At 35.4% G+C, this 13188-nt stretch overlaps 1 protein-coding gene and 1 pseudogene across 3 annotated transcripts in view; one reads left to right on the top strand and one right to left on the bottom strand.

The window, feature by feature from the left end:
- STPG2 (sperm tail PG-rich repeat containing 2) overlaps positions 1 to 13188 on the top strand; it is a 549964-nt gene that overhangs the window by 33966 nt on the left and 502810 nt on the right. For all 3 annotated transcript variants that reach the window (XM_058721856.1, XM_058721858.1, XM_058721857.1), the window contains one exon: positions 1611 to 1722. In XM_058721856.1, the coding sequence (XP_058577839.1) occupies positions 1611 to 1722 (112 nt within the window). The remainder of the gene's footprint in view (positions 1 to 1610; positions 1723 to 13188) is intronic.
- Positions 6367 to 6648, bottom strand: LOC131506267 (large ribosomal subunit protein eL37-like; annotated as a pseudogene).

Here is a 13188-nt window from a genome sequence, read left to right on the forward strand (position 1 = left end):
CTTATGGGCCATGTATGGCATTAAACACTTCACCTATATTATCCACTTTAATCATTACAATCTTGAGAATTGGTTGTTACTATTTCCAATTAGGTGAAGAATCTACTTTGAAGATTAGAGAAGTAAGATGATTTGTGTAGGGTCACACAGCTAATAGATAACAATGCTAGGATTCACATCAGGATGTCTGATTCTGAAGCTTGTGGGCTCCTAATCACTGTTTACTTAGTTTCTTATTCTTTCTTGAGGTTGTGGTTTCAGAGAAAAATCTTCAGAGAAAAATAAAGCTTTCTCTTTTGTTTTCAAAGGTCTTTATGCCTTTTTTTAAATTTTGTGCTATAAATAGCATAGAACTTTACCCTCTCGTTTTAGTTGAGATATCAGGGGATTTGAAATTTGAAAGATGTTTTCTGTTAAATGGAATTCACGGGAAAAATTTTTTGGTAACTTTTTATTTAAGCTCTGGATAAAAATGAGCAAACAAACCCTAAACCAAACAAACCTCTGGACATAAATCCTACATCCTATATTTTTATTTGGTGTAATTATTAATATAGGTTTGTTATAATGCTCTGAATTGGAAAATGCAGAACTAACCAACATAACCAGATTATCTTTTTTTTTTTTTTTTTTTTTTTTTTTTTGTGAGAGAGAGAGAGAATGAGCAGGGGAGGGGTAGAGAAAGGAGAGAGAGAATCTCTCCAGGGCTCCATCTCACAACCTTGAGATCATGACCTGAGCTGAAATCAAGAGTCGGACACCTAACTGACTGAGCCACCCAGGCACCCCAATGCCCAGATAATCTTATTGCTGTATCAGATTTTTAAAAAATTGTTGGGGCGCCTGGGTGGCGCAGTCGGTTAAGCGTCCGACTTCAGCCAGGTCACGATCTCGCGGTCTGTGAGTTCGAGCCCCGCATCAGGCTCTGGGCTGATGGCTCGGAGCCTGGAGCCTGTTTCCGATTCTGTGTCTCCCTCTCTCTGCACCTCCCCCGTTCATGCTCTGTCTCTCTCTGTCCCGAAAATAAAATAAAAAACGTTGGAAAAAAAAAAATTAAAAAAAAAAAAATTGTTTTTAATGTTTATTTATTTTTGAGAGAGAGAGAGAGAGAGAGAAAGAGGCGAGTGGGAGACGGGCAGAGAGAGAAGGAGGAGACACAGAATCCAAAGCAGGCTCCAGGCTCTGAGCTGTCAGCACAGAGCCTGACTCAGGGCTTGAACTCACGAACCATGAGATCATGACCTGAGCCAAAGTCAGTCGCTTAACTGACTGAGCCACCCAGGCTCCCCCTACGTTTTTAAAAAATGTTTATTTTATTTTTTGAGAGAGAGTGAGAGAGAAAGGGGGAGGGACACAGAGAGAGAGGGACAGGCGGTCTGAAGCAGGTTCTGTGCTGGCAGCAGAGAGCCTGATGCAGGACTTGAACTCATGAACTGCAAGGTCATAATCTGAGCTGAAATTGGGCGCTTAACTGACTGAGCACCCAGGCTCCTCATTATTGCATACGTTTTAAGCAGGAAACATTAGTGTAAAAGTATTCTCTTTGCTTAAGTAAATAATTATGTATTTGCAATTGAGAGTTCCTCAATTTCTTTCTGACTTTTCTAAAGGAAAAAGACACCTCATTATGAAAATATTAATATCAAGAAAGATCAACAGCAAAATCATTGCTCATATCTCCCACGATTTTATGAAGTAATAATACAGCAGGAGGAAAAAAAGGTAAGTTGAAATGTAGCTAGTTCATCTACTTTCTATGTTTTAAGATCATTGACTCTGATACTTACAAGGTTAGAGTAGTCTTTGGATTTATCATGCCTGGTAGTTAGTTGTTATTCAGTGAATATTGCTGAAGGAACTATACTTAAAATCTCCAAGTGATTACCATCTCTGCTTGATCACCTCTTGTGATAAAGAACTCACTAGCCCTAAGGTTTATTGTTTCACTAGTGGACAACTCTGTTTCTTACAATTTCGTTCTTAAACTGACCTAAACTTGCCTGCTTTCTGCCTACTTTTTCTTCCTCTTCCTATGCTTTCTTTTTAGTCTTTTTCTAGTAAGGATAAAAGTTCTAACTATTTTTGACTATTCTTATTATTTAACTTCATGATAGTTTATTTTCCTTTGAAGTTGTCTAGGGATCTTCTTAAAATTTTTTTTTTTTTTCAACGTTTTTTATTTATTTTTGGGACAGAGAGAGACAGAGCATGAACGGGGGAGGGGCAGAGAGAGAGGGAGACACAGAATCGGAAACAGGCTCCAGGCTCCGAGCCATCAGCCCAGAGCCTGACGCGGGGCTCGAACTCACGGACCGCGAGATCGTGACCTGGCTGAAGTCGGACGCTTAACCGACTGCGCCACCCAGGCACCCCTCTAGGGATCTTCTTAAAGTAGTTTGTAAGTCTCCTCTCTGTCTGTCTCTCTTTTTAATCTGATACTAGAACTAAGCATAATATTCTTGGTATGGTCTGATTTGTACATGGGATTTTCATCCTCCTTCTGGATAGTATATATTTATTAATATAAAACCCAAAATTCCATTACATTTTTTTTTGTAGCTATGCTTCTTCAGTTTACTTATTTAGAAATTGTAGGCAAATAAAGCCCTGGAACTTTTTTTTTCCTCTTCAGTATATTTTTTATATTTAAACATAAAAACTTGAATGATGGACTATTACATAGACATAAAAAAGGATGAGATCTTGCTGTTTGCAACAACCTGGTTGGACGTAGAGAATATTCTACTAAGTGAAATAAATCAGACTGAGAAAGAGAAATATTGTGTGATTTCACTCATATGTGGAGTTTAAAAGAACAGAACAAATGGCTAGACAAATAAGCAGAAAGCAGAATCAGACCTATAAATGTGTAGAACAAACTGATGGTTGCCAGAGGAAAGGAGTGGAGGGGGTTGACAGGGAGTGGGAGATACAGGTTTATAGTTATGGAATTAATAAGTCATGAGAATAAAGGGGACAGAAAGGGAGTATAGTTAGTGATATTGTAATAGTGTTATATGGTGACACATGGTAGCTACACTTGTAGCAAGCATAGCATAATGTATCGAGCAATTGAATCACTACGGTGTACATCTGAAACTAATGTAACATTATGTATTAACTCTACTTAAGTAAAAAATTTTAAAAAAACTTTGAAGAGTATAGAATAAAAATTTTTAAATGAACCCATTTAGAGTAAGGATAAATAAATGATTCACAGCTGAAAAATCAATAACTATTTCAATAAGAATTTTCTCTGCATTTGATTTCCTTAGTCTTCCCCTGAATATCAATCAGCAATGAAAAGTATTGTTTCTAGAAATGAAAAGACACGATAATAGAATAATATAATTGTTTTTATAGGATTACAATTATAAATCTCAAACAGGATAAAAAGTGTATAATTTGGAATCATGAGAGATAATGGTTTGTAGTTTTCTTTATCTGTAATTTTTTTTCTGGTTTTGGTATTAGGGTTATGGTGGTTTCATAGAATGAGAGGAAGTATTCCCTTTGCTTCTATCCTCTGAAAGAGTTTGTAGAGAATTGATCTAAGTTGTTCCTTTAATGTTTGGTAAAATTCACCAGTGAATCCATCTGGGCTTGGTGCTTTCTTTTCTTAGGAAGGTTATTAATTATGGATTCAATTTTTAAAATAGATATATGCCTATTCAGATCATCTATTTTTTCTTGTGTGAGTTTGAAAGCTTGAGTCTTTTCAAGGAATTGGTCCATTTTATCAGGCTTATCAAATGTATGAGCATAGAGTTCATAATGTTCCTTTATTCTTTTAATGTTTGTGAGATCTGTAGTGATGTTCTTTCCTTCATTTCTTTTTTTTTTTAAATTTTTTTTTCAACGTTTTTTATTTATTTTTGGGACAGAGAGAGACAGAGCATGAACGGGGGAGGGGCAGAGAGAGAGGGAGACACAGAATCGGAAACAGGCTCCAGGCTCCGAGCCATCAGCCCAGAGCCTGATGCGGGGCTCGAACTCACGGACCGCGAGATGGTGACCTGGCTGAAGTCGGACGCTTAACCGACTGTGCCACCCAGGCGCCCCTCCTTCATTTCTGATATCAGTAATTTGTGCCCTCTCTCTTTTTTTCTTAGTTTGTCTGGCTAGAGACTTATAGATTTGATTGATATTTTTAAAGACCAACTTTTGTTTTCATTATTTTTCATTTATTTTTAATATTATTGATTTCTGCTCTAATTCTACTTATTTCTTTCCTTTTACCTACTTTCAATTTAATTTGTTTTTTTAAGTTTTCCTAAGATGGGAACTTAGATTTTCATATATACTTTCATTGCTATTAATGATGTCAATTATATCTAGTTTATTGATATTGATGATATTATTGATTGCAACTATGTCCTTATTGATTTTATGCCTGCCTGAGAAAGGGGTGTTGAAGTCTTGAAGTGTGATATTTCTATTTGCAGATCTATTGGTTTTTGCCCCATTTAGTTTGCTGCATTGTTGTTAGACACATACACGTTAAAAATTGTCTTCTTGGAGAAGTGGCCTCTTTATAATTATGTAATGATCTTCTTTAGCCCTGATAACCTTCCTTGCTTTGAAATCTGTACTGTCTGAAATTACACCTAGTCATGCTTTCCTTTGATTAGTGTTAGCATGGTGTGTTTTTCTCTATTTGCTTTTAATTTATAGATATAGATATAGATATAGATATAGATATAGATATAGATATAGATATAGATATATAATATCTGTCTTTTAATTGGTAAATTTAGACCATTTACATTCAAGGATCTTTGATATAGTTGGATTAATATCTACTACATTTGTTACTATTTTCTATTTGATGACCTTGTTTTTTGCTCCTATTTTTCTCATTCATTCTTTTTCTGCCTTTTGTGGTTCTCGTCTCTTCTTGCCTTCTGTTTTCTTTATTCATTAGAGCCCTTAGCCTAGTAATCCTACTTGTTTTAAGTTTCACATCTGGTGATGGTACTCTTCCTGTCATGTCTGGCTCTGATGCTTGCCCTGTTTCTTCTAATTTTTTTTTATATTTGTTGTAATTTATTCTTAATAACTAGATGTCTTAGTCTGTTTGGGTTGCTATAATAGAATATCACAGATGGGGTAGCTTATAAATAAGAGAAATTTATTCCTTATAGCTCTGGGAGTCTGGGAAGTCCCAAGATGAAGGTGGCAACAGATTCAGTTCTGTTGAGAGCTCACTTATGGTTCATAGGTCATCTTTTTGCTGTGTCTTTACATGGTGGAAGGGGCAAGGGAGCTATCTTGGGTGACTTTGCTGTTGTTGTTGTTGTTCAAATAAGGACACTAATCTCATTTATCAGAGCTCTGTGCTCATGAGTTAATCACTTCCCAAAGGTGCCACCTCCAAATAACATCACATAGGGGATTAGGTTTAACACGAATTTTGGGGGGATACAAAAATTCTATCTGTATAACTTGACATGATGTATTAGGCAAAGAAACTAAATATGACTTTAGTATGTAAATAGTATTTAGTATTTAGTATTGTAAATTGTAAATTTAGTATTGTAAATATGACTTTAGTAATGTGGTGGTAAGGTATGGGGGAGGGGAAGAGTTTTTAGTTCTGTGATTAGCTCTTAGTATTTTAGTGAGCCCATGCCTCTGCACTGGACTGAATTTCACAAGTCTTTGTCAGTTTTTTCCCCCTCTTAGATGGGTTAGAGTGGCTAGTGTGGGTTGGAGTTAGGTATTTCCTTTATCTTGTGTGGAAGGCTAGAGGTGACTGGGGTTGTGCATTTCCATTCTGTAGGTCAATTATGTGCTGATAATGCGCCAGCAAGTTGGGCTCTGGTTAGTTTGATTTTCCAGAGAGCTTATCTTGTTAAGAAAAACAGAATGTTCTGGTATATTTCAAAATGCTGCTTTTCCCTCTCCCCCTGCCAGATGCACAAGGGGTTTTTCTCCAGTATTTACTGTGAGAACCTAGTTGAGCTCCTGGAAGTAAACCAGATTGTGGGGTCCTCCCCTATGACTTGGCCCATGGTGTTTTTACCTCTCAGATTTGTCTTCACTGGGCCTCCAGCAATTCTTCAATTACAGTTTAGGTATTCCTATACAGAGCAAATCTCTGCTCTGGTAAGCTGTGACTCCCTGTATTTGCTTGTCTGTCTCTCCGATCTTGTGGGCAGTGGTTTGCCCTGTGTTTTTTGCTCTTTCATGGATCTAAGAAGAATTTGAGTTTACATTCTGTTCGGGTTTCTACTTGTTGTTAGGGAGGAATGATGACATCCAAGTTCTTATGTGCAGAAATGGAAACTGGAATACAGGAAATTAGTTTTTTTTTTTTAAACCAGAACATTTATTGTATGATTAATCATTGGAGTCCTTAAGATTTCAATGTGCAACAGTTGCCTTTGTGGGTTTAGGTGTTGTTTCTTCACAAAATCCATGCCTTAATCTGTGGTATACAATTTTTAGAGGCCTCATTAGATCAGTCCCAGTGGTATTTCACCTTTTAGCCTTGGCACTCCAGTTATTCTCTCTTCTGCTTGGCAGGATAGCTACATTTTCCATAGGTCAACTTCTGAAGATGTGGTAGGGCTGAGAGCCATAGCAGTGACATAATGTGTGGTTCTTATTATGATGCTTTCCAAATGATGATGTCCCTTTTGTCATCTTGTTTTTGTGGTTGAGACCAAAGAGAGGAAATGAGTCTTTTAAACATAAAATATTTTCTGGAAGTCACATCAAGAAGATGGTGAACTAGGAGTCCCGACACTCATTCCGCTCCCCTCCGCCCCCAAAAAGAAACAAACTATAAACAACTACATACTGATGAAAATAGCTATGGGAGAGCTTAGAGTACAATGAAGAAGCTACATAAACCCTTAGGAGCTCAAACTCAGGATGGCCACATAGAAAAGTATAAGAGGCATTTTATGTGCTTCACACCATCCCTCAGTCCATCATAGTTTGGTGCCAAGAAGGATCTCAGTAGTGTAACTTGCTACCATGTGTGAAGACAGCAGGAGGACCCTTGCAGCCCTTGTTACCACCATGGATATCTGAAACTTTTGCTACTGAGGATATCTGCAGTCTTCACTGATGCATAATCCAGCAGATGGAGCTGTCTGGAGTCTATCCCATTGTGCCTCCATTGGAGAAGGAGACACCAGGACTGGAGCTGCCATTCATGTCTCATAACCATGTACAAACCCAAGACCCTGACTAGACCCAGCTCTAGGAGGATCCCTTTGGCCATGACTTCCTCCTGTGGGGAAAAGGAGAACAGGGGAATTGCTGCGGCTTTTGACACTGAGGACCAGTAGCCTTTGGTGCTGCCACAGAACCCTGTGGTTTTTGACCATGTTGGCCTCAGGTGTCCTAGCTTCATAGAGTGTATACTGCTGCACCCTCCCTGAAGTCAAAACCTCCTTGGTCGTTCCCCTTTCCTTTGGAGTTAGAGCCATTGTGCCCTACTCAGCTGGTGGCCTGACAATAACTCATATAGGTCTTTTCCCACTGAAGATAGTCCATAAAATCTAGAAGAGGTGACTGCTCCCTCAAATGTGCAGACATCAATGCAAGGCTATAAGAAACACATAAAAAAATCAAGGAAACAGGGCACCACTAAAAGAACACTGTAATTATAGTAACTGGCTCCGAAGAAAGGATCTGTCAATAAATTCAAAATTGTTGTTTTAAGAAAGCTCATTTAGCTACAGGAGAACAAAGACAACTCAGTGAAATCAAGATAATAATTGAAGAAAATATGAAGTTTAACAGAGAAAGAAATCACAAAAGATAACCAGACAAATTCTGGAGCTAAAGAACACAGTGAATGAAATGAAAAAATGCAATAAAGAGCTTCAATAATAGACTCAATCATGCGAAGATAGAATCTGTCAACTCAAAGAAAGTTCATTTGAAATTATCCAAAGGAAAGAAAAAGTAAAAGAATGAAAAAGAGTGAGGAAATCTTACAGGCTTTATAGGACATTATGTGAGAATCAATATATGCACTTTGGGAATCTCAGTAGGAGAAGAGAGAAAAAGGGGCAGAAAGAAATAATGGCTGAAAACTTCCCAAATCTTTGGAAGGACATGGTCATTAGTATTCATGCAGCTCAAAAGTCTTGAAATAGGATCAACCCAAAGGAGATTACACTGAGACACATTATACTTAAATTATGAAAAGTCAACAGCAAAGACGGAATTTTTAATGGAGTAAGAGAAAACTGATTCATCACATATTAGACTCCTCTCCCCCAAACTGTTCCCTAAGAATATAAGTTTATTTCTCAGTAGAAACCTTGAGGCCAGTTGAGAGTGAGAGGATATATTCAAAGTGCTAAGGGAAAAAAACACAGCCAAATAAGAATACTGTACCCAGAAACATTCCTTAAAAATAGGGAGATAATGTATTTCCCAGACAAACAATACCTAAGAGAATTTGTCACCCTTAGACCTACTTCATAAGATATGCTTAAGGGATTTCTTAAAACTGAAAACATGCTAAACAGCAGCATGAAAATATAGGACAACATAAATTCCATAGATAAAGGTACATATATAAACACATACAGATTACTATAGTAGTAAAGATAGTATGTAAATTGCTTGAACTCTAAAAATATATATATTTTTAGCTAAAAATATATATTAAAAAAATTTTTTTTTTGAGAGAGAGACAGAGACAGAGTTTGAGCCAGGGAGGGGCAGAGAGAGAGACAGAATCCGAAGTAGGTTCTAGGTTCTGAGTTATCAGCACTGAACCTGACACGGGGCTCGAATCCACAAACTGCAGGATCATGACCTGAACTGAAGTTGGGCACCCAACCGACTGAGCCAGCCAAGCGTCCTGATAAATATATTTTTTAATGGCACACAATTTAAAAAGAAGCAAAATGTCTATAAGAGCACAAACTATATATGCATGTGGAGGTAATAAAAGGTTAGTATTTTTGTATGTGATTAAAGTTAAATTAAAATGGAAGGTCATAATTATATTTTGTATAACTCTTGAGCTAACCATGAAAAAACCTATAACAGGTACACAAAAGATGAAGAGAAAAAACAAACAAACAAATCACTACAAAAAATTATCCAGTAAGAAAGGAGCACAAGAAGAGAAAGATAAAACCATTATAAGGCACAAAGAAAAAAATTTTTTTAAATGGCAATAATAAATTTCTCACTTATCAATAATTACCTTAAATGTAAATACATCAAATTCACCAATTAAAAGGCCTGTAGTGCCTGAATATATTAAAAAAAAAAAAAAAAACAAGCAAGATCCAGTGATATGCTGTCTATGAGACATACTTTAGAATTAAAGATACACATAGGCCAAAAGTAAAGGGATGATAAAAGATGTTTCATGCAAATAATGATCAAAAGAAAGTGGGGTTCGTTTTATGTATGTCAGAAAAAATAGAATTCAAGTTTAAAACTATCTCTAGTGACAAAGAAGGTCGGTATATAATGATCAAAAGGTCATCTCAACAGGAAGGTATAACGATTATATATGTACTCAATATCAGTGTACCTAAACATATAAAACAAATATTGACATATCTTAAGACAAAAATTGACAGCTATACAAAATAGTAGGAATGAATACAGAAATATTTGACTTGAACAACATTATAGACCAAGTAGATTCAACTGACCTATGTAGAAATTTCTACCCAAGAACAGAATATACATTCTACTTAAAGGCACACTGAACATTCTCCAGGATACATATCTTGAAAGGTCACAAAACAAGTCTTAACAAGTTTAAGAACACCAAAATAATTCCAACTATCTTTTCTGACCACAAGGGAATAAAAATAGAAATCAACAATAGCAAGAAAATGGGAAAATGTATAAATACATTGAAACTAAACAACATTCTCTTAAAAATCATTGGGTCAAACAAGTGTCTGTTGATACATAAATGGCTAAAAGATGATGTGTTGTGTATATACAATGGAATATTACTCAGCCATAAAAAAGAATGAAATCTTGCCATTTGCAACAGCATAGGTGGAGGTAGAAGGTATATTGCAAGTGAAATTAAGTCAGAGAAAGATAAATACTATATGATTTCAGTTATATGTGGAATTTAAGAAACAAAACAAAAAAAGGCAAACAAAAACACACAGTCACACTCATATACAGAGAACAAACTGGTGGTTGCCAGAGAGGAGGTAAGTGGGGGAATGGGTGACATGGATAAAGGTGATTAGTAGTACACTTATCTTTAAAAATTTTTAAATGTTTATTTATATTAGACAGAGAGAGAGAGAGAGAGAGAGAAAGAGAGAGAACAAGTGGACAAGGGCAGAGAGAGAGAGACAGAGACAGTATCTGAAGCAGACTCCAGACTCTGAGCCTTCAGCACAGAGCCTGATGTGGGGCTTGAACCCACGAGCTGTGAGATCATGACCTGAGCCGAAGTTGGATGCTTAACTGACCGAGCCACCTAGGCACCCCAGGAGTACACTTATCTTGATGAATGTTGAAAAATGTATAGAATTGTTGGATTACATTGTATACCTGAAAGTAATTATAACACTGTATGTTAATTATACTTGAATAAAAAGTCATTTAAAAAAAATGAGAAGGAAAAATAATAAAAGAAAAAAATCATTGGGTCAAAGATGAAATCAAAAGGAAAATTTAAAAGGTATTTTGAAACAAATGAAAACAAAATATACCAAAACTATGGCTGCAGCAAAAGCAGTTCTCAAAGGGATGTTTTAGTGAATAATACTTATATGAGAACAGAAGAAAAATCTCAACCTAACTTTACACCACAGGGAACTAAAAAAATAAGAACAAACTAAGCCAAATTAGCTGAAGGGAGGAAATGATAAAGGTTAGAGCAGAAATGGGTCAAATGGAGAACAACAAACAACAAAAAAGAACAAAACTAAGTGTTGGTGTTTTAAAAAATAAAATTGACGAACTGTTAGAGTAAGAAAAAGACAGAAAAGACTCAAATAAAATCAGTTGAAAGAGTAGATATTACAATGGATGCCTGAGAAATAAAGTGAGTTGTAAGGGACTGTTATGAACAACTGTATACCAACAAACTGTACAGCCTAAAAGAAATGAATAAATTCCTAGAAACATACAACCTAGCAAAACTGAATCAGGAGAAAGTAGAAAGTCTGAACAGACCAATAACAAGGAGACTTACTTGGTAATAAAAAAATTTCCCAACAAAGAAAAGCCCAGGACCCATTATCTTGGGTAAATTCACTAAACATTCAAAGAAGAATTAATACCAATCCTTAAAATTTTCCAGAAAATAGAAGTGGGAACATTTCCAAACTCATTTTATGAGGTTAGCATCACCTTGATACCCTAACCAGGCAGACACTCCCAAGAAAAGAAAACTACAAGCCAATATTCCTGATGAACATTGTTGTAAAAATCCTTAATAAAATATCAGCATTAAATAAAAAAATTGACAGCACATTTAAAGGATCATATACCATGGCTGAATGTGATTTATCCCAGGGATGCAAAGATGGTTCAACATACACAACATGATAGAACAACTTAAGAAAATGGAAGGAAAAAAAACCCATGTGATCATTTCAATAGATATAGAAAAAGCATTTGATAAAGTTCAACACTCATTCATGGTTGAAACTGAACAAAAGCAGTATGGAAGGATCTAACATCAATAGAAAAAATGAAAACGGTAACTATCTTAGATGATGGATATATATTAATTAGCTTGAATATGGTGATTATTTTACTATATTTATATATCAAATGATCCAATGGTACACCTTAAATATATACCACTATCATTTTTGCTCTTATCTTGTATTTTTCATTTACATGTATTGTAAATTAAATGCGAAAATATTATGTCAGTATTATCCTGTGATACATCACTGTTATTTGCTATACATGGAAAAACTGTAAAAGATAAGGAATGGTTACAGCACAAGTCTTGGTGAGTTGGAGGAGTGGATGGTAGAAGATGTGAACACTATAAAGAGCTGAAGATTTGATTGCTGCTTAGTGTGTCCTTTTCTAGTGAAATCTAATGTATAGTTTAATTTGACCATATTTAAGGGGAAGCTAATTCTAATTATATATACTTGTAAGTACAAATTTTAAACAAAATATTGTGTTTACCTAGGGGCTTATCTGTTCTAACTATATGCAGTTAGTTTCTTTTTCCTTTAAAAATAAACTCTGAAAACAATTTTGATAAACTAAGAATATTGAGGTATCAAGGGGTATTTATAATGAAAGCAGATAATATGAATGTATTGATATATTCTACATATGTAATATAAAACTAATAAATGTTTTGTTCAAAATGAAGATTTTTTTCCTCACAACTTTTTCCATGATAGTATATTGACCTAGATAATAATAATAAAATAATAAAATCTTAATAACTTTTAATTTATTTGTCCTATAATGGTAAAAAGAATAAGGAATTAAGTTGAAGTAGTTGAAAATAGGATCATAATTGTACTTGACATTTCTCAATGCTTTTTTTTGTCATAGCAAGTATTTGTTTATGAGATTTGAAAAATATTGTTTCTAAAAAATTTTTAATTTAAGTTTTGAGGTAACAAGAGAAGATGGAGTCTTTTCCACTTTTTGAACTCCAATTTTTTTGGCTTACGTAATGCTAAATGGTAATTTGTCAATGATTCTTAGGCTGGATTGGGCTCATAGACCATAGTTTGCTGACTCCTGAAAGAAAGATATTGAGGTACATAGCATATACACTTACGATTTTATTTAGATGGCTTATATCATTTTGGTGACATATGTAAAACACTCTTTAAAAGTGAGGGAGGTGGGTCTTCAGCACTTGAGAAGAATGAATGCACACTATGGGGGATGTGATAAGGAGTTAAACTGAGGTAAATAAAATAGTTCCAGGTCAACAGAAAAAGATCCCATTTGATACTGGTCAACAAAAGCTCGTTTCTATGGAGGCAAGGGTGGGGATTTGTATTATATGGCTATATGTTGTTGGAGGCTATAAATATGGTGATGTGGGGAGAATTTGAGAGAATAGGATTTTCAAGGCCAGAATGGTTACCCATGGAATCAAGCCTATGTGGAGGGAATAAAAGAAATCAGAAGGGGCTTGATGGACTGTAATAATAAGGCAAAGTTGAGAATTTGGAGATAAAAATGAGGGTAAACAGGAAGTAGGTAGGATAGAGGGAATAGAAGTGAAAC

The sequence above is a fragment of the Neofelis nebulosa genome, chromosome 3 (genome assembly GCF_028018385.1).
Source record: "Neofelis nebulosa isolate mNeoNeb1 chromosome 3, mNeoNeb1.pri, whole genome shotgun sequence".
NCBI lineage: Eukaryota > Metazoa > Chordata > Mammalia > Carnivora > Felidae > Neofelis > Neofelis nebulosa.